General features: G+C 42.9%; 1 protein-coding gene across 3 annotated transcripts in view; it reads left to right on the forward strand.

Moving 5' to 3' along the window:
- Positions 1 to 210: 210 nt before the first annotated feature.
- The window catches only part of adamts17 (ADAM metallopeptidase with thrombospondin type 1 motif, 17), a 101,647-nt gene continuing 78,911 nt past the window's right edge, over positions 211 to 22,946 (forward strand). For 2 of the 3 annotated variants that reach the window (XM_076887203.1, XM_076887201.1), the window contains exons 1-3: positions 211 to 424; positions 721 to 1,079; positions 17,634 to 17,805. In XM_076887203.1, the coding sequence (XP_076743318.1) occupies positions 370 to 424; positions 721 to 1,079; positions 17,634 to 17,805 (586 nt within the window). In that variant the 5' untranslated portion in view covers positions 211 to 369. Of the gene's footprint in view, positions 425 to 720; positions 1,080 to 9,250; positions 9,749 to 17,633; positions 17,806 to 22,946 lie in introns of those variants that run through there. The other variant, XM_076887207.1, reaches the window with a different exon arrangement.

Genomic DNA, 22,946 nt, shown 5'->3' on the forward strand with positions numbered 1-22,946 from the left:
AGTTTTCTCTTAAAAATGAAAAGCAGAATACAAAAAAAACCTTTGACAATTATCAGCAATTCTCCCCACTTGAAACCACGTGTAGGGTTTCAACCCACGACACTTTCCAACAGCTTTGCCGGCCAATGAGAATAGAGAGATTTCTCGGCCTCGGTCGCCTTAAGGTTTAACGGACCCAATCTCACGCGAGTAGAGGCGGACTCCAGCTGTGTGGGCGTGTCCTGCGCTGCAAAGTAATTCCAGCCTGAGTTACTGAAGCTTCTCCTACTTTGGAAAAGTAGAGTTTCCGACCTATGCTTCGCTAAGCGCTTCGGTTTCCTCAAAATAAAGCACTTTTAGTTTTTCTTTCTTCGCTGCTTTGTTTTTATCATGGTTAACAGCCATGTTGTCCCTCTGCTCTTTCTCCTCTGCATCGCATTCACTGGTAAGTATAACAGCTCTTACGCATGAACTCATTGCCTTGTACGACGGCTGACACAGGGCAGCTGAAGAAATGTCTTTCTGCAGTTAAAAATCCAAATGTTTCTCACCAGTTACTTGTATTCTGTTACGAATAGTCGAAGGCTTTAGATTTTTGAGATCCACAAACTGAGCTCGGATGTTGAACGTGTGTGCTAAGAGTCAGGGAGCACCGGAGCAGACTGTCTCCTCACGCAGACTAGGATAGACTATTTTTGTCCAATGTGGTCGCTGTTTGATGGAGGCTGTCTCTATCCACAGCCCAGTCTGAGCTGGAGACAGATGAAGTAATTCCCAGGCTGCTGTATGGCCAGGAGGCGCACCTATCCGACCACACTACCCGCACCCTGCGCCGCGGTCAGCGCTCCCTGGACGCCGCGAGAGAAGGACGCTCGGAACCAGAAAACATCATCGTCTTACTGCCCGCTTTCGGAAGCAACCTGCATTTAAATCTAACGCGGGATAGCACGTTTCTGTCCAAGGACTTTGTAGTAGAGGAGAGGTACAAGGGGGAAAGCGCTGTGGTAAACAGCTTATCCAAGAACCAGCTATGCTTTTATTCTGGAGCCATCATTAACCATACAGACTCTCTGGCATCAGTTAGCACCTGCGGTGGTCTGGTAAATGTGTCTGCAGTTTCTCTTTGTGTGTGTGTGTGTGTGTGTTTGGACTTGTTAATAGGTGTCATATGATTCGATTCAAGCAGTTGGGGTCATATTATTCATTTTCATAAAACTAAAGACTACGTTACAGCAAACTGGCTAGTGAGACTTCAGTCACCTAGTGAAGCACCTCTGAAGCATGATTTTGTAACAACTGCTAATCTCTTAAACCCCACTGACCTGATGGTGGGTCAGTCAGTTCAAAGTCGCACAATGCAGCTCGATACTAACTGTATATTAAGGGCTTGGCAAAACACTGTAATTCAAGTTCCACTCAGCAGTTCTCAACTGCTTCTTACAATCTCCTCAGTGAGTCAAAGATTAGCAACTTCCACTGTGAAACATACCTGTAAGCTGAGCGAGCAGGCCAGGAGTTAACAATTTGTGTTTCTTTCATGCTCTGTGTGTGTTGAGTGGTGCTACGTAATCACTTTGTCCACATCTTGATTAGTGACAGAGGAATAAGGCGATTGCTTCAGTCTTAAAGTATTGCAAGGAAAATACTGCCTAACTACAAAATACTGGATGTTAAATAGTCAAATCTGTTAGTTTGCCAACATCCATCGGAAACTATCACTTTAAAATGTTTTGAGTCACGTACTTTTACTAGCTATAGCAGTCACTGATCTCTGAGGCACTCGTGGAGGAATGGGGTGGGGTTAGTGTTTGGTATTTTGATAATACTCTTATGTAATGGGACTGTGCAGGTAGGGGTCCGGGTTCAGTCCTGGACTCCTGGATTCAACAGGCCTGAGGTCAGTTCTCAAAGCTGTGCTTCTTTATTTTCTCTGTATAGTCTTAGTAGCCACATTTGAGCATTAAACCCACCTACACTGAATGAGAAGATCATTGTCCAGCAGTGAACAGACACATAGTGTGTTCATATGGAAAAACAAAAACTTTGGCAGCTGCAATCCATGAACTTACAGCCTCATATCCTCCTGCATGGTAGCTTATTCTGCGATTCTAAATTGGCTAAGTGGTCAAAGACCAGAAACACGTTACTCACTGTAAATGTGTGCTTACAGTAAGTAATTCTGTAAACTCACATTCACATTACATTACATCTGACTTACAAGTAAACCAACCCTAAATGGGTTACTGAGGGGATGATAACACAATATCACTTCAAAGTTTAATTTTTCCAGGACAAGCAGCTGGACGAAGGTTGGAGAGCAGGTTACTGAGAAAGAACACTGAGGCAGCAAGGGGAATAAAAACTCCTGTTAAAGATGCCACAGTTCAGTTAGTGCTGCTTTTACTACTGGAAGAAATTATGTTCCAAAGTAATAACACAAAAGTTGTAAGCAACAAAGCAGAAATGCAATCTGCATGAAAATGTTTCAGTTGCTTGTCCAGTGTTTATAAATGTATTGCAAACTTTATCCATGATTAGTGTTTTGTGGAAATTGGATAAAAACTACTGGCTGACTCCACAGTGGGACTGTAAATGGTTTGCATTTGTATAGCGCTTTACTCAGTCCCTAAGGACCCCAAAGCGCTTTACACTACATTCAGTCATTCACCCATTCACACACACACACTGGTGATGGCAGCTACATCGTAGCTACAGCTGCCCTGGGGCGCACTGACAGAGGCGAGGCTGCCGGACACTGGCGCCACCAGTAGGCAAACATGGGGTTAGTATCTTGCCCAAGGATATTTGGCATGCAGCCTGGAGGCAGCCTGGGATCGAACCACCGACCTTCTGATTAGTGGCTGACCTGCTCTGGCTGTGTAATACACCCCTGCCAGGTTCCCAGTTTATGGTGTGGCTAACAAATAGAAGAAGCCAGCTGGTAAATTACAACCAACGACCCTTTTGTGCTGTTAGGTGAGAGTGCTAACCGCTGCCCACTGTGCTGAGAGAAAGAGAAACGTTTCCTTTTTAAAAATGTATTTATTTCTAAATTGGGACCCATGGCAATGGATGGTAACCATGTCAAGCTCTGGGACACCTGTCAGTCGCACTTTACTGTGTATATGTGTGAGATAGCCTGGCCTACACACACGTGCACAGAGTTGATTTAACCATGTTGCTCAGTTGATCTGGTAGTTGAACTGTTTGTGGTTGGATAAATTTCATAAGAGTGCAAGCCCACTTTGCCCTTGTGCGACCAAGAAGCATAAATGAGACTGATATCTGCATGGCCATCTGTCAGGTCTGCTTGGATTATGGTTTGCTGCATTTCTTTCTTCTATTTTTTTTAACCCGTATTCAAAATTCATCATTGCAGAGTAGACAGGATAGGAGGGCAAGGGAAGACAGAGCAAAAGGCCACAGGTCGCACTCAAACCCCGGCTGTTGCTTTCTAGCAATAAGGCATATGGGCACACGTTTGACCAGTGACCTAAACTGTTTCCTGTTTGCAGTATGTTTATTCTGTATTTGCAGTAAAGATGAGTTTGTTCCGTTGGTGTGTGATCGCCGAACACTTGTTGAAATCAGATCATCCCACATAACTTGGATAAAGCATTACTTGGGTGATCAAATCTCCTTCAAATATTCCAGGACAAGGAAGAAGTGGGAAGGTGTTTTGATGAGAATTAAGGTTTACTTGAAGTTTGCCTGCAGGTCTGGTCCCTGCCTGCTTTCAGTTGGATTTCTTCTGACTCACTGACTACTGGGGCTTTTGTGGACCCATCCAGTCCTTCTTGTTCATCCAGAACTTCCTCACTGGCTGATGAAGACTCCTCTCCCTCTCCAAAAACAGGCCTAGACATTGAATTACAAAAAAGTTCCAGGTTGTTGGTGATTTGTAACTGTTGTGAATCCAGACCCTTGGCCAAAGAATTTCAAGTCAAACAGAGTTTTATTGTCAACCCAACATTATACACTCAAAGTGTACAGTTGGATGAAATGTCATCCTCCTGGGTCGAAGTTACAAAGTGTAGAAATAAAAATAAAATTTCTAGTCAATAGATTTAAAAAAAACAAAAAACAATCTAATTAATCGCACAATTTTTCTGTAATTAATCGCAATTACTTGATCAATAGCCTGGCTGCAATTACACTTTTTCAACTTTATATTTAAGCTTGTAACTGACATTTATGCAACATAATGAAGCAGAATAAACACAAAAAATGTTAAATGCTTAAATTCAAAGAGAATTTGAATAGTTTCAGTCTTTTAACACAGCTTCTCTCCTGTGAAATACAACTTTTTAAAAAACCTATATACTAAGAAGTAAGTATACACTCATATATAATATATATTAGTGCTGTCAAACAATGAAAATATTTAATCAGATTCATCACAGGGTTACTGTGGATTAATTTTGATTAATCACAATTAAATATCATTCATTTTTATTCTATATTTTTTTAGTATTTTTAGTATTTATTTATTTATTGTCATTGTCAAGAACAATGAAATTGCGTTTGGGGCTTCCATACAACCCAAAAAAAAGAAGAAAATAATAAATACCCCTTAAAACCCAAGTGTACATATTTAACCCAGTGTGACTCCAATGCAATAAGACAATCCTTAGCAATAATGTTCGTAGAAATTCAGACAAAGACCTGAGAAACATGACAAAATACAACAATGCAACCCATTCAATATTATTGTACTGTGAGATATGATATCAGATATGATAGTTATCTATTTAAGAAAGAGGGGGGGGGGGGGGGCAGGAGGGGGAAGAGAATAAAGATATGATGCACCAATGCAGACCAGTTCATTGCTATTAAGAAGTTGGATATGGTTATTGTCCGTGAGAGGGGGGCAGAGAGTTCAGGAGCCTCACAGCCTGTGGATACAGGCTGTTGGCCAGTCTGGATGTTCTGGCCTGTATAGACCTGTACCTTCTCCCTGAGGGCAGCAGATGGAAAAGGTGGCGCGCAGGGTGATGTTGGTCCCGCAGGATACTGTGCACCCTCCTCAGACAGCGAGTGGGGAAGATATTACTGATCTCTGGCAGACTTGTTCCAATAATCGCATTTCAGTTTGCATGAGCAAACAGAAAAAAGGGAAAATATAGGCACTTAACATGTTTATTGAACATCTTAAACCTTCATGTAAACAAAACTCTGTGAACATTTATCCTCTCTCTTCTCAACGATATTAACAGGTCTGCAGTTTGTTGCAATTGTGTCAGTTAATATGTCCGAGGTCGACTTACCGAGCCCCCGATGCTCCGTGATTGGTTTGGTGCAAGCTGGGTGACACGTTAGCCAAAGTGCTAGCAGCATCCCTGACTAACGTAGGCTTCGCTTCAATGTGATATTTTAAGATGGAAGTGCTTCGGTGAAAAGAAAATTCCTTCTTGCACAATGTGCAAAATACTTTATGTCGGTCGACTGTTCCATCTTGTTATTTTTTTTAATACTGAAATTTCCCATCGAGAGGGCCAATGTGTGTTTATCATCTTCCATATTGAGTTGATTGGTTCAGCTGCCCGTCACTACCAGATCAACTGCCCATTTGCACATGTGCGAGGGTAACTTTACTTGGACAAACTGCCCGAAATGCGCTGACAGAAACATTTCAGGGATTTTGAGTCATTCTGCACTGCAGATGCGTTAATTGCGTTAAAAAAATGTAGTGGATTAATTTGTGTTAATGCGTTAATTTTGACAGCACTAAAAATTTCAAATACAACAATACAGAACTAAGATAAACTAAGAATAAGTACAGCAGTACTGTAATTGAATAGAAATAGAATAAAAAATAGAAAAATGAGAATAAATAAATACAAGAGTGGAACAGTGTAATATGGAATAGATCAAGTATTGGAAGTGAGAGGAGAGTGTTATATGTGTGATGGAGGGCAGCATGGTGTTCAGGAGCCGGACTGCTTAGTGGGAAAAAACTACCTGGTCCTGATGCTGCAGAGTCATCTTCCGGATGGAAGAGGAGTAAACAGTTGGTGGGAGAGGTGATGCGGGTCAGCCATGATGCTAATGGCTTTACAAATTCAGTGTCAGGTGTAAATACCCTGTAGACTGGGTAGAGAGCTGCCAATAATGCGCTCAGCAGTCCACACAATCCTCTGGAGGGCTCTGTGGTTGGACGCGTTTCAGTTTCCGTACCAGACTGTGATAAAGCTGGTTAAGATGCTCTCTATGGTGCCTGTGTAGAAGGTGCTAAGGATAAGGATGGGTTTGGGGAGGTGCACCTTCTTCAGTCGTCTCAGGAAGTGCAGTCGCTTTGTGCTTGAATTTCTTAATCCCCTAGGGTCTAGTGTATAATTACACATTTGTGACTACTTTTGATTTTACCTTTGTCTGAAATTACAGTTACATTTTCATTTTGACATTCTGTGTTAACACAATTGATCTAAAAGTGCACGAAAAATATCAAATACTTATGAAGTTTTTTTTTCTGTGAAAACCACAAACATGTTTCTGTTTACATTTTCACAACTTGAAATGCAAATATAAATTGTCAATTTTAAAATGACAGAACAATTAGGTGTCACAATAAGATCCAAAAAATAGTTTCTCTGCATCACAAAACAGGGTTTGCATTGCAATCTGCCATTGGTCACTTTTTGGCTAGCAACTGTGACATTCACTAGTGCCCTTTTTGTTCTGACTTCACACTAATTAACATAAGACAAGACACTATAGTCATGTCCAAATTCATGGGCTGCATCCTCCTGAGGACCCGGCCTTTGCGGTCTACGTGGGCCGGGTCCTCAGAAGGTCGGGTAGGCTGGAAGTAAGCGGCTGTGAAATTGGACGGTCCAGCCTTCAGATTAGCGTCACCGCTGTCTCGGTGGAGTTTAATAAACTCAGCCGTCTGCTCCCTGCTGTCTAAAATATAACAGGACACTGGAGTAAACTCAGCTGTGTGAAAACCAAGGAGGAACCCACCCGGGGGATTAATAAAGTTTTATTTTATCTAATCTTATCTAATAACTTTAATCTCAGCCAAACCGATTTACTCACGAACAAACAAAACACTGAAATAAGCCAAACCATAACATTTTTAGGTTGTCTAAGTGACTTATATATTACATTTAACCTGAGTAGCAAAAGTCCGCGGTGATCTGAACATGATGTGCCGGGAGTTTGCCGTTCTCTGCGGCTCTAATGACCCTCGAGCTCCCGGCTAGCTATCGACCCAGGAAGATTAATAAGAGTAATTTTAAAACTTAGTAGCGGCCGCCATTGCCGGAAACTGGAGTTTGGCTGGGCCACGCTATGAATTCTGGGATATGGTGGGCCACGAAGGACACACCCGACCCATCCTTCAAATTCGGGGAAAAGGAGGACGCATTTGTCGGCTGCATTCGGAGGAGTCTACGAATTTGGACAGCCTTCGGCGCGTCGCTGTGACGCAATTGGTCTACAAATGCGGCCTCAGGAGGATGCAGCCCATGAATTTGGACACCCCCTATATACTCCAAACACGCTAAATGTCACAAATCTCTCACATCTCAAAACTCTCTCGCTGCCGTCTCTCCCAAAACGTTTCTCTCTTCCTAAACAACTAAACGCCACATGTTGGCATAGAATATTTTTGATTGGTTGAAATTTGTAATTTTTATTTATTTTTTTATTTTTTTACACCAATAGGAAAGAAATGTCATGGATTTTTTTTTTTCACGGTCCTTAGAAAATGCAATTTTTACTGTATCTTGCCACACTAAACCTGATATTTATTTGTCTTGTTTTACATGTGCTATCAACACAATTTCAAAACTGTTGTGTACATAGTTTCAACTCTGCACTTTCAGCACAAGTTGAAATGGAAACTCAGTGTGGGTGCATCTTGTTGCTATGTCATCTTGAATGGGTCATATGATTTGGGTGTGTCCATTGATCCCAGAGGGTAAATCTAGTTAAATCATGCTCTGATAGCTTTCAGAGGCACTCTTTTGTGTGAGGTTGGTCAGAGGGCTGGTCAGCTCCACGAAATTTGGGATGAACCTACAGAAGTAATCAGCCAACCCCAAGAACTGCTGCATTTCTTTTTTTTTTTTTTGGTCTTGGGATGAGAACAGGATGCAACAGCTGGAGTCTTCTGAATCTGCATCTGCACACTTCTTTGGGTTGGTGATGAACCCCTGCAGCACTGCGGCATCTCGCTGCATATGCTTCGCCCAGGTGTCACTGTGGATCATGACATCATCCAGGTACACGGCAGCATGTTGATGCAGCTCTCCATCAGACACTAGACAGAATTGGTAAAAACAAGGGATGGAGAAAGCAAATTTTTTCGTAGACGTTGGAGTCAAAGGAATCTGCTGCTAGCCAATGATCAAGCAAAAAAAAAAAAAAAAAATACAATAGCAAGGTGATTAATGTAATGATTTAATACAACTTCATGTATATCTGTTTGATAAAGCTTAAGTTGGATCATATACACATTTGACTTGATGTGCCACTAATAAAGAGGAAAACCTTTTAGTAATGGCTAAAGTCTGGGTCAACAAGACTGAAGGTATCTTGCTGCTCAACAGAGCTTTTGTGTGATTTATACAAGAATGCTGGTCCAGTGCATATATAGACTGCATCAAGCTCAAAGCCAGTGAGAACTGAGAAAGAATCGGCTCGAAAAGTTATATCGGCAATGGAATCGAAATCGCTAATTTCTTATTGATTTCCATCCATAACTCCAAGGCTGTCTCCTCGACAATAAGCTCTTCCCGGCAGTGCTGGCTGTGGAAATTGCTGAGGTCTAATCTGGGTATGGTGGTCTTGGTTGTTTTGAGGTATGCTACAGCACTGATGGCCTTGGTTGAAGCATCTGAGAAGGTACAACTCTGGTCCAGTGAGTAGAACATTGTTCAGAGAGATGCCGTTGTTTTGTGCGAGTCAAAAACTACTCTGGTCTGGTCTGGCTTTCTCGGTTCATAGACCAAGTGTTGGTAAATGCCAGCACTCTGTGGAGGTGGAAGCTCTGCATGGTTGTCAAATACTGCATCAAAGCAACAAACTGCTCTTTGTTGCTTGGGTTGTGCTCTAGGGTGTATCTAAGACAAGAAAGACAAGTCACAGCTTGCTCTCAATTGTTTGGCAGAGGTGGCCTTGGAGATCAAAAGGAGCGTCAAAACTCTGTCCCTCAGCCTCCAACCTTCAGACAGAGCCCCCCAACAGCAGCCTAACAGTAGCAGAGGAGCTCAACAGCTGTTTGAGACCGCCCCTCCCTGGCACCTCCTGCCCCCCACCTCCGCCCTACCTGGTACACTTCTCCTCTCCCTCCAGGAACATGAGGTGAGGAGAAGACTGAGAGCGGTGAAGCCCAGGAGAGCTGCCAGCCCCAGCAGCATCCCAGTAGTTGTGGTTGAAGCCTGCGTGCACCAACTGGCAGTGATCCTCACCAGCCTGTTCAACCTGTCTGACTCATGCCACTGTTCCCACCCGTCTGAAGACTGCAACAGACAGCTTCCATGATTACAGACTACTACAGCCCTCATGTCTGTACTCATGAAGTGTTTCGAGCAGATATGCGTCAGCACATCAGAGACTGCCTACCACCCTCTCTTGACACCCACAAATTTGCTTACAGAGCAAATTGGTCCACGGAGGATGGCATCACCATCACCATCCGGAGAAAAGGAAGAGCTACGTGAGAATGCTATTCATGGACTACAGCTCACAGTGTAGCTGTGCGGATGGGGATGCGGAGGGGGAGGAGGCACAGTCCATTTATCAGTCTGACAGCTTGTGCAAGGTAATGGTCAGATTATTACCTGAAGACTAAAGCTATAAGCATAAATCCTTTCTTAAAAAAACGAGCCATGAACTAACTAAAAGTGAAACGTGCACGAACAACTCACAAACACTGTGTAAAATACCCAGAACCATGACATTATGTCTACCCTTTCAGCTTTGTTCTGGCATGTTCTTCAGTACAGAAATGGCAAAGAAAATGTTGGTTTTGCTTATTGAGATGCAGCTTGACATTTTCATTAAAACTGGATTTGGTGATTATTTTTTATGATTAGAAAATCAATGTGTTCACGTTGTAGACAGTGGTACTTGCTAATAGCACCACTTTAGCTCTCTCTATCATCAGTTATTTTATTTTAAAAGATCTAAATACTGATATGTGATTCTAATTGAAGATCATATAATCAGACTTATTTGGGTATTTATTCAAACTGGTTTTGGATTGATCAGGTTTTAGTTTATATTGTTTGATATTGCTCTATCAAAGCCAGAGATCTTGACTCCAATGCCAAAAACTTTAATTTTGTCTAGTTTAGTTTAATATGCTCGGTTTGGTCATTTGCTAGCTAATCAGAAACATCCAACCTTTCATGTATGGCATAGCCACTCACTTACATACTGGTAATATAAACATGAGGCAGAAGGTAGGTTATTAAAGTGCTACAAATCGAAAAATGACATGTAGTGACAAAGAATGGGAACTGAGAACTGGTTCTTGTAGAAAACCGATTCCCAGTAGTCCAATTCTTTGGTATTGTTAGTCTGCCTGCTTGTCGATCCCACTTATCAGTTCTTGCACTTCCACAGCAATCAGCTGATTTCAGTTCGCGTGTCAGAGGAGAAAAATAGCAACGCAGTCGAGAGCATGGAAACACAAAAGGACGAGATAAATGGCAAAGTGGAAAACTGCATCCAGGACAGAAACGGCCTCATTATGCTGCTAACACAACTTCATTTTTAAAAATTTTTTTTTTTGGAAGCATCTGCCAAGACAGCATGCTAATGGTAAGCTAGCCATGAACCCAGAGCAAAAGCTGAGTGCAAGCCAAAAGCCAGATCCTTAAGTTCAGCAAGTAACAAGCAGATGAGCAGTCAGGCTGCAGCCTCTCTTTCTACCTCATGTTTCTGATCGCATGTGCTGGTTTTCATCTTTGCTTTGTGTGGTCAGCTTTGTATTCTACTAAGAGAAAGATCTTAGAGATGGATGTCCTCATTAGGAATTTGTGTTGGTGTGTGGGGTTGGAGCCTCAGGTTTATATTGTTAAAGGCTGATCCTGATACAGTGTGTTTTAGCTGTTTTACAGAGTAACGTGAAAGATTAGATTAGATTAGATTAGATGAAACTCCCCTCCAGAGAGGAGTTAAACAGTTTGATGGCGTGTGGGACAAAGGAGTTTTTAAGTCTGTTAGTTCTTGTCTTGGGGAGAAGCAACCTGTCACCGAACAGACTCTTCTGGTTGTTAATGGCCGTGTGCAGAGGATGCCCAGCATTGTCCATAATGTCCAGCAGTTTTTTTAGTGTCCTTTTCTCTGCCACTGTCACCAGAGTGTCCAGCTTCATGCCGACCACAGAGCTAGCCCTCCTGATCAGTTTCTCCAGCCTGCATGAGTCCTTCTTTGCTGTGCTGCTCCCCCAGCACACCACAGCATAGAAAAGTACTCCAGCAACCACCGACTGGTAAAACATCCTCAGGAGCTTCCTGCAGATGTTGAAAGACCTCAGCCTCCTGAGGAAGTACAGTCGGCTTTGGGCTTTTTTATACAGGTGCTCTGTGTTGCATGACCAGTCCAGTTTATTGTCCACCCACAGCCCGAGGTACTTGTACTTGTTGACCACCTCCTCCCCCTCTATCTGAACCGGCAGTGGACCTTCTCTGGACCTCCCGAAGTCCACAACCAGTTCCTTAGTCTTTGAGGTGTTGAGCTGCAGGTGGTTTGTGTGACTCCATGCGACAAAGTTCCTCACCAGACTTCTGTACTCCTCTTCCTGATCATCCCAGATACACCCCATGATGGCTGTGTCGTCTGCAAACTTCTGAATGTGGCATAATTCAGAGTTATAGCAGAAGTCAGAGGTGTACAGGGTGAAGAGAAGAGGGGACAGCACAGCTCCCCGTGGTGCTGCTGACCACAGTGTCACAGCCTGACGTACTGTGGTCTGTCGGTGAGGTAGTTTGAGATCCAAGCGACCAGGCAGGGGTCCACCTGCATCCTGTTCAGTTTCTCCTGAAGCAGACAGGGCCGGATAGTATTGAAGGCACTTGAAAAGTCAAGAAACAGGATCCTGACCGTGCCTTTTCACTTGTCCAGGTGTGAGTGGGCTCTGTGTAGGAGGTACAGGATGGCATCCTCCACTCCGACATCCGCCTTGTTTGCGAACTGTAGTGGGTCCTGGGCATGTTGTACCTGTGGTCGGAGGAGGATGTAATATTTGCAATCATGACTTTTTTGAGTAACGACTCCAACACAAAAAACATGCACAAACATTTAACCCACAGCATGAATTCATTTGCAAGAGAGGACTTTCTTTATTGCTACTTCAGGCGACTGTCCAAACAGAACCAAAGAGAACCCAACGACAACTGATAAGAGACTCGATACACAATCGACTTGATAAGTGAAATCGATAGTTGCTAAATTCTTATCTAATTTCCATCCCCAGTAGTGACTGATGAGACTGTGATAAGAATTAAACATAGGTGATTCAAATCTCTCATACTTAAAAACTGGATTTTACCATATAAATAAACTGTATTTCAGTGTAATAATGTATAAAAAGCATGGGAAAGAGCAGTAGTTCTAAAATTTGATATTCTCACAGTTACACTATATCATTTAACCAAACCCATTTCTCACTTGCTTTCGCTGTGCAGCACTTGATAGGTTAAATCAAACTTTCATGAATCAATTTAATCTCTTTAAAAGTTTTGAAACTCTGAGAATAGAGAAAGTTTTAAAGTTACCACACATCCCTCCAAATACAGCTATCTTTACATACTTTGCATAGTTTTGATATATTTACTCTCCAGTAACTGACTGGTATCATATTCATATGTTGATGGAGCTGTAGAAATCCTTTAATCCATCCTCCAGACCACATTCTGCTGGCTAACATCATTTGTTAGTCCTGAGGTTCAGCTGGAAGTGGAATGTCTGCACAAATGCTGGAACAGGCTGAGCTGTATTTTATGGCATACCACACCATTATAGTCAGAGGAGGCCTGTTTATAGTAAATGCAGAGTATAATTGTCCATTGTGTTTATACTATACTAAACCTTATTCTGTTTTACTGATTTGAAGCCATTCAAAATAGAAAATAAAACTGTCAAATGCTTCTTGAAAAAATCTGTAAGACTTCAAATTAAACAGGATTGCCCTGTGTAGGAGGCTATCAAATGTAGTTAGCTCGGCTATTAAATTTGAATTGCTATTGTATACAAGTAGCACCAAATCAGGTGATCAAGAATTCAGGGTTACTATTAATTAGGGATGGGAATAGTCCAATTCATTGGAATCGTTAGTCTGCTTGCCTATCGATCCCGCTTATCGGTTCTTGCACTCTCGCTATGATTAGCTGATTGCAGTTTGTGTGTTGAAGGAGGAAAATGGTGTTTACAGCGTGGATATAGACATTACTTTTATTTTTATTGGATAAAAGCATGAGACCATGAGAGATGGTAAAGTGGAGACTGCTCCAGGTCAGAAACGGCTGCATTATGCTGCTAACACTTCAGCTTTTTGCAAGCACCTGCACAGGCAGCATGCTAACGCTAAGCTAGCCAATAATGGTCTTAATGTGCCTCATGACAAGCCTTTCGAAGCACTTCATCATAATGGGTGTGAGTGTAATGGGACGGTAGTCGTTGAAGCAGGACACCAGAGACTTCCAGAGACGATCATGGTGGCCTTGGTTGAAGATGTCAGTGAGGAAATCTGCAGCTGCTCTACATCCGTGGAAGAGTGATCAATCTGGATCAGCAGCCTTCCGTTGGTTAAGTCTGCGAAGTGTTTTTCTCACATCAGCCGAGGTCAGTCACATAACCTGGTCATTGTGAGGAGGGGTAGTCTTCCTCACCATTATGTTGTTCTGAGCGTCAAATAGGGCATAGAAGTTGTTCAGCGCATCTGGTAGGCAGGTGTCACCATCACAGGGAGGTGTTGGCCTCTGTGCCCTGCCGTATGTGCCGCGTGTCGCCGCTGGTCTGGAAGTGTCCGTGGTTCGACAGTTTGGCCCTTGCTGTTCACAGAGCCGCCTTGTCAACTGCTCTGTACGCGTGGTCTCGAGTCTTTAGCAGCTCACCCACCTCTGCAGCCATCCACAGTTTCTGGTTGGAGTGTATTGTGATAGCCTGGAAGACAGTGACATCATCAATGCCCTTGTTGATGTGGCTGGTCACCGATGATGTGTACACCTCCAAGATGGTGTGGTTGGTTTGTTGCAGCCTCCCTGAACATAACAGTCCTGAAGCGCGGAGAGAGCTCCTGCAGGCCAGGGTCTCAGCTGTCTCAGAGCCAGTCTGCAGCATCTGATGAGCGGTCTGTATGCCGGAATTAGCACAACACACAAGTGGTCTGATTGTCCATAACCATTCCATGTTCATGTAGATACACAAGCCACCACCGCGAGTCTTACCGCACAGAGCTACATTTCGGTTGGCACGAAATGAGGTGAGCCTGTGTAGCTGAATGGTGGTGTCCGGAACTGAGCCATGTTTCTGTGAAAACAAAAATGCTGCAGTCCCTAAATTCCCACTGTGTAGTCTGCTGGAGTTGGATGTAGTCCAGTTAATTTTGTCTAGTGAGCGAGCGTTTGAGAGCAGGATGGATGGGAGAGCCAACCAGCTTGGATTTGCTCTTAGCCAAGCACAGACCCCAGCGCATTTGCCGTGCCTCTGTTTCCTCACACATCGCTTTTGGCGACCCATCCCTCGGCCACTGGCATCAGGTGATGCCGAGGACTGGATGCCTGGTTTCCATAGCAACCTAACTCCACACAGCGCTTCTGGTCCTGGTCGATTTTTGTATGATGGGTGTTTGCTGTTGGTAAACACGAACAACCCTTGTTCTGATGTCCATGTGGCTCAGAAGTCGTGATGAAAAGGTGATTAAAAAGCCAATTAGTTAAACCACAGGAATTTCTTAAAGACTTAATTACCTTCAAGACCTCTAATAAGAAATCATTTTGTCTTATTAATGAGCAATAATAAATATTCCATCCATCCATCCATCTTCATCCGCGGCCGGGTCGCGGGGGCAGCAGCCTAAGCAAAGAGGCCCAGACCTCCCTCTCCCCAGCCACCTCCTCCAGCTTATCCGGGGGAATACCAAGGTGTTCCCAGGCCAGCCGAGAGATATAATCTCTCCAGCGTGTCCTGGGTCTGCCCCGGGGCCTCCTCCCGGTGGGACATGCCTGGAACACCTCACCTCAGGAGGCGCCCAGGAGGCATCCTTGTCAGATGCCCGAACCACCTCAGCTGGCTCCTTTCGATGTGGAGCAGCAGCTGCTCTACTCTGAGCCCCTCCCGGATGGCCGAACTTCTCACCCTATCTCTAAGGGAGAGGCCAGCCACCCTTTGGAGGAAGCTCATTTCTGCCGCTTGTATCCGCGATCTCGTTCTTTCGGTCACTACCCACAGCTCGTGGCCATAGGTGAGGGTAGGGACGTAGATTGACCGGTAAATTGAGAGCTTCGCTTTTACACTCAGCTCCCTCTTCACCACGACGGACCGGTGCAGCGTCCGCATTACTGCAGCTGCAGCCCCAATCCGTCTGTCGATCTCCGGCTCCCTTCTCCCATCACTCGCGAACAAGACCCCGAGTTACTTGAACTCCTCCACTTGGGGCAGGAACTCATCCCCGACCCGGAGTGGGCACTCCACCCTTTTCCGGCTGAGAACCATGGCCTCAGATTTGGAGGTGCTGATCCTCATTCCCGCTGCTTCACACTCGGCTGCGAACCGTTCCAGTGCGAGCTGGAGGCCCTCACCCGATGAAGCCAACAGAACCACATCGTCTGCAAAAATCAGAGATGAGATTCTGAGGCCACCAAAGCGAAAGCCCTCCGCCACTTGGCTGCGCCTAGAAATCCTGTCCATAAAAATTATGAACTATGAAATAATAAATATTCAAAAGAGAAAAATCAGTTTTCAGAATTAACTTCTGGGATGGGAAGATCATTTGTGGATGTAGGCTTCCCCGCATCCTTCTGTCTCTTCATGTAATCCCAGACACACTCGATGATGTGGAGATCAGGGCTCTGTGGGGGCCAGAGCATCCTTCCCAGTACTACTTCTTCTTCTTTATGCTGAAGATAGTTCTTAATGACTTTGGCTGTACGTTTGGGTTTGCTGTCCTGCTGCAGAATACATTTGGGGCCAATAAATAATCATTTATATTTCTGAAAACATTCTTTGCTTACAGCACCTGCCTAAAACTGTTGCACAGTACTGTAGATGGAATAGAAAAGCATGAACTAAACAGTCATGAGTGTGGTATAGTCCGGGAGAACGGAAATAGACAGGCCATTCACAGTGATCTGTTGTTTTTCCCAAGCAAGCGGCAGGATATTTGCACATTCTTACAGGTAGTGGAGATGGGCAATGATGATCCGTGGTGGAGCCCCCTGTTTGGGAGCCTGTAGAAGTGATCTGTGTGCCCTGTCCAGCAGCGGCGCTCCTTTCAAGCCCAATGCTTCCTTCAGCAGTGCCGAAACGGGATGCAGAGCAGGCGTGTCCCGGGAACCCTCATTATCCTGATGTTTTTCCTTCTTGATCTTGTTGAAAACACGCAGTTCTTTGAATCTTTGGGCTGAAGGAGGGACAATACTCGGTGTATCAATGCTCAATCAACAATCATTTATTTCCATACAATTCAACAATAAGAGCATTACAACGTCCGGACGGGAGAGATGCTACCAGAGGGTCAGGCACATGTCTCAAAATGGTGACGGGTTGCTCAGCTTTTTATAGTCTCTAGTGGCCCCCAGCTAGTCGTAAAAGCCAAAACATCACATTTTTTCTCTGTTACAGCGCCTAAGTTATGACCTCGGCAGTTGTTTCTCTGCTTTCTGTAAGGTGGGGGTGTGGAATGTGGTCTGTCTATCTCCCCTGTCTTTAGACACAGAGTCTCCTGCTTACAACCTTCTCTTCATGATTCAACAATTAAGCATGTCAAGAAAACAGTGTAACACATTCCCAGCAGATCAAGGATGCACCTTTATCCAATGAACTAATATGTGAATATGTTCTGTTAACTCAAAAGTATAATGAGAACTAAACTACATACAGATCACACACTCTATTTTAAAGGGTATAATATGATCTACAACAATATCATAATTCAACTATTTTGATTACATCTATAAGGTAACATATAATAACAGAATAATATCACAATCTGGCCTCTAAATTGTCACACTTGTTCTCCAGAGAAACAGCCACATCTGCCAGGTGTCTTTTTGCGTTTATCATCATTGGACTTTTTTGAATCACACTTAATCTGGCCCCAATCCAAGGTGTTAACAAACTTTTTGAATGTGGGAAAAAATTGTTGTAGCAATACACTAGGTAAACAGAATTAACATTACAGCAAAATGTGAACTCTTCTCAGAAATTACTTAAAAAGTACAAACAAATACCTGCAATTATTTTAACTTTCCAAAATTTTACATTATTTTTATTCTGTATTTATTTTAAAAATGTAGAAATAATGGAGCTCTTTCAAATGTAGTACTTTGTTATATCTTCACTATGTTGGAATTATTGGTTGTAATAATAAACAATGTAAATTTACAATAAATATAACTTTTAAAATCATGCTTTTCTTGCTCCAGGACCAGATTTCCCAACACAGTCATAATAATTTCAGGTTGTATATGTCTTGACAGATGGGTTTTATCCAGATGGGAGAGGAGAGCCTGTTTATCCAGCCTGCTGTTGTACATGACCCATCCCTGTCATTCTCCGGTCTTAAACACCAGCTTCTGCGGCAATCACGTTCAGCCAAGACCAAATCTGGTCTAGATTTTAAGCGGTCCAACTACTGTGGGGCTGTACAAGGTGAGTGACACATCGAGACTGAATAGCGGAGGTCATATGGTTATAGTGACACTGACAGCAGAAGTGGTTTAGAATGATAGTTCAGGAACTTGGATGAGGTTGACAAGATGATTGGTCACGGTTAAAATTATTTGTACAAATGCATTCATGTGTATGTGTGTTTTTCCACAGGTACAGCACTGTTTAAATGTACATTCTGTTAGAACACTCTAAAGCAATGACAAAAGCCAACTTTTCGACTTTGAAAAGTCCCCGCAGGGGACATGGGAGAAAAAAAAAATTAAGACGGACTCGGGATCTCGCAAAAGTTTTAGCCGCATTCTTTGGAGGCCGCCAGCTCGAAGCCGACTGGGAGGTCGAGGCACGATGTGCCGGGAGAGCGGTGTTCCTCCCGGCTGTAGTAGGTCTCGACCTCCCGTTAGCTTCGAGCTAGTGGGTGTCAGATCTCCGAAAACGTCGGAGCACTTTTGCAAATATGTGATGTCTTGTAAACCGAGCAGGTATCTGACGTTTACACAACTACATTCATGCCTCAAACTATCTTAAAAGTGTATTTTGTGACCCAGAAAGAGTAATATTACAACTAAGTAGCTGCTGCCATTGTTGGAATTCAACTTTTGCGAGATCCCGAGTTAGTTTTGCGAGATCTCGCAAAAGTCCATCTTAATTTTTTTTTCTCCCATGTCCCCTGCGGGGCTCCGTAGTAATTTGCAATTGGGGGAAAAAAATTGATTCACCAGAAAAGACCAAGAAATTGCAAGTGATGAAATTACAGCAACGAGAAGACCATTTTAGAGAAATATGTGTAATAGCACTCAAACCACTTTAGACAACGTGCCCCATTTACTCAAATTAGTGAATTCCTATAAGCACGTTGCCTAAATGCTTTCTATGTAAACATCCACACACATTCACAGTATCTTGCCCAAGGCAGCACTGCTGACTGGCTGCCAGGGAATCAATCCACCAATTTTGTAATTAGTGGATGACCTGCTCTGCCTCCTGAGCTACAGTCACTGTAGGTTTTTCATGAGAGAGAACACAAATGTGCTTCAATTATAAGTTTTCACAATTTATTATCAAAACGGTTAGAATTTCACTTTAGTTTTTCATGTTGCCATGGACCTTCTCTCTCTGGCTCAGAGACAAAAGGCTGCCGCGCCCGGGCGCTAAACACGTTTCTATTGCACGTCACAAAAACATAACGATAACATGATTGGTGGAAAGAGTTCGGGGTGGCCTTGGGTCTGATGTCAGCTCACGTTTCTTCTTCTGCAACTTTCTGGGCATCTCATTATTTGGAAACGCACTTCATGCTTCTGCCAGCTACATTTCCGTTACCCTGACAACCACCTCTTGCCCTCCAGTCAGACCTGCATAAACACGGAGCTGGGGTGCATTTCATAACAGCACCTAATCTAAGGCCTTGTTGTCTTGTACGTACCACAACCTCCACATTTTTGTGAAGGGGTCGTAGTCTGTTAGTATCAGAGTGAATCCAAAACTATTCTACAATAGACAAAACACAAAAATGTTACGCCAATGATGAGGCATTAGCTCTAAAAATAAAAATAAATCCCTCCTTTTATACCTTTCAAGGTGTAAATTGATTAAAAGAATAATCTGTCATTCTTTTAATAATAGTTACTGGACTTGCAGGCTATAAGCCTAGCTTATCAAAAGAGTGCAACATGAGGTCAACTGGAAATGTCTGATCACACTATTGTTACATAGTGAAAGACAACAAGAAACCTTTAACACATGAGAGGAAGTGTCCTATTTCAGTATCCTTGATCTCATCCTCACTTTCCAGGTCCTCCAGCATACTCCAAGAATCTTAACCTGTTTATTTAAAAGTGCAGGATACAGGATACCACACTTTCTACGTACAGGGGAGGTGTGCATACCTAACACCTCCCTGTTCTGTACCACCCTCAGTCATGTGAAAACAAGTTGTTCAAACAAACCTGCAACGGTATTTTGAGAGTAAATTAGCCAATTAAACAGTAGACTTTATTAATGCGGTACAGTTTTTATGGAAACTTACCCAACAGTATGAATTTAAATCCATTTGCAACTTAATTAAGAATAACACCAATTTATATCAAAATCTTTATTGAATCAAGATCAAAATTCAGAAATCATCTTAACCACACAAGTACCTGAGTTAGGTTCAGCCAGTGTCCTATTACAGTCACTGGTAACTTTAATCTTACCAGGTTCCTGACCCCGTCTGAGGCAGGAAGTCTTTTCCTCCACAAAACCAAATTAGGTCAGCACAGGTATGGTTCACATGCAAACAGTCATAGTATAAAATCTTTGAATCTTTAAACATTTGACTCAGTTTTCTCTGAGTAAAACTGCAATAGCAATTTCTGGTGATGTTCAGTAACAGTCTTGAAGTATCAAGGAGACAGTCGTGTTCTATAATGTGCAAAACCAGAGCTATGAATTTGACCCTCTAACATGTGTATGCTGTTCAAATGCCAATGCTGCAAAACAGCAAAAAAAACAAAAAACAGAAAAAACAAAAACTGCAGTTATTCCAATTAAAAAACTGAAAAAGAAGATCTCAAACTGCTTCTCTGTTCAGTCGTATTTTGTATATCGACTCTTCTTAGAATAATGAAAGTGTCACAGTCGACAGCAGGGACTCAAGCGCAGGGCAGGTTGATGTTCCAAACACAGTTTATTTACAACACCGGTGCAGAATATGTACAATGAGGGGAAAATCCAGGGTTCCAAAGGTCCAAAGGGAAGCTCTCTCACACTCGCTCTCGCCTCCACGTCCAAACTCACACACGTCCACGCAGCAGGAAGGCCACAGGTCCGGGGAGGAAAACTATCACACAACAGAGGGAAATTACTCAAAGGTCACAAAGTACTTAAGCATAGATTCACGGGAGCTGAGAGGATCACTAACGTGTCTCAACCATCCAGCCACGAGAAGATCTGCGTCCCAGCCTCAAATAGTGGACAGGTAACGACAGCTAATAGCGAACAGGTGTGTGGGCCAAGGGCGGAGCCCACAGTGAGCTCCGCCCAGGCAGAGCAGTGAAGGAGAGAGAGAGAATACAAAACACATGTAGCCCTGCAGGGCCGGCTAGGCAGTCACGGGGACCATGACAAAAAGGTAATGCACTGTTGCTGGGTTTTTTTAAATTTTAGTATGATTAAAATACGTCATTTTAATTCACGTGTAAATGGACTGGTTCTTATGTAGCGCTTTTCTACTCTTCTGAGCACTCAAAGCGCTTTATACAACTTTTGCATTCACCCATTCACACAAGCACGTTTTTCTAAGTGCTTTCTAGCTGACATTCATACACATTCATACTCCGATGGATGCATCGGAGAGCAGTTTGGGGTTCGTATCTTGTAGAATGGACCCTTTTATACTTAAAGCTTAAAATAAATAGACATCAAGAGAGGAAGGCAGTGCAAATAAATGCAAACACAGCTTCTCGCGACACTCATGCTTTAATGGATGTCAGTGTAAACTATTTCTGTCAGATTTAACCTGACAACCTGAATTTTGTGTAATTACCATACAAAACTTAACACAAGTATTAAAAAAAGTCTTTTTCATAGTTTCATCGAAATGATTTTATGTGCACGGCGCTCGAAAATCTGTCAAATGTTTCAGTACGACTTTGCTAAGCTACGAAGCCGCACCGCTTGATGGATTGTCGGAGCGTTACGGCTATCGTAGGCGGAGCCTCGCGGAGTGATACGTACTGTGCTTCAACATGATATTACCGTATTGTGTGTGTATAACCTCTTTTTACGTTTTGTGGATATTATACATGGTTATGCTGAGGACATGTCGGCCAGTTTCCACTGGAAATGCCTTTTGGTTAAACTGTCAGCGAGGAATTTGCACTGTTACGATTTAATATAACTTTAATGCAGATAAAGATAGATCTTGTGAAATATTTTTGTGGTAGGCCTCCCTTGTCTTCTAAAACTCCACCTGTCACCATGATGAGTGGGGCTTGCATGGGTGGTGCTCAGGAGTTACACTTTATTTTGTGGAAGTGAACTTGCTGACAAAGATGGAAATAAAAGTGGAGCCTTATGTTCGGGCTCTGTAGCTGCTGGTCTGACCTCAGTTGCTTTGAGACACTGGCTTTGTGTTTGTGTTGATTCTGCCTCTTCCCTTTAACAACTGTTCGACACAGTATTGGTATTGTCATCGGAAGAGCTCTTGTTTTATTCACGTCAACTTTCCTTGAGCCCCAGGTTTTCACGTGTTCCTCTCTTGCTTTTTGATGTAGGGCTTTTGTTGCATCATTAGTTGGGACTTGTGTTTCTGGATCGGTGAAAATCAATCCTCCTTTTCCCCATTTGTTTTCCATACTTCATCTTGGGGTCTTTCTAATTTTGTCTGTTTCTTGTTCTTTACAAAGCCCTTCAGCTGTCTCATATTGCTGGGAGATTGTGGTTCTTCTTCTTTAAGTTTTGCAAGAAGTCAGTATTCTTTATTCTCTGGTCTCATAATGAATCAAGTATTTCTCTTTTTTATCTCCAAATAATTCTCCATAACACATCCTGTTGACTGAAGGCGCACTTTTCTTTGATCATCTTGACTTGCACCCGACGAGTGTTTCTTAACTGTTCACTTTGTAAATAAAACCTTGATCAGACTCTGTCGCCAACATAGAGATGGACAGCTGAAAACACAATGGCTGAGGAGCACTTAGATAATATTGGCTGGTCCTTGAGTTTAATGATATGCTCAGGGGAACACCAGAACAAGCCAAAGTGTTGGTCATTAGAAACATTGAACTGGGCAAATACTGATGTTACTCTTACACTGGCGGTATGAATAAACATGTGATGTGACACAACACACCACATGGCACAATCTGAAAGAATTTCATCTGAATCTGACAACAATAACAATTTAATTCAATGGAATTCGCTTTATGATCAACTGAAACTGAGAACATTTCAATACACAGACCATAATGTTGTGGACTTGGAAATTGATGTAGACCCAGAAAATAATTTCTTCTACAACATCAGCAACAACCGCTGCTACTTCACTGATGAACAGTGTAGTCACACCATCAACACGGAAAACAAATGATCAATAATCCATTTAATAGCAGAAGTCTATGTGGCAGTTTCAATAATAT

The sequence above is a fragment of the Maylandia zebra genome, linkage group LG1, assembly GCF_041146795.1.
Source record: "Maylandia zebra isolate NMK-2024a linkage group LG1, Mzebra_GT3a, whole genome shotgun sequence".
Classification (NCBI taxonomy): domain Eukaryota; kingdom Metazoa; phylum Chordata; class Actinopteri; order Cichliformes; family Cichlidae; genus Maylandia; species Maylandia zebra.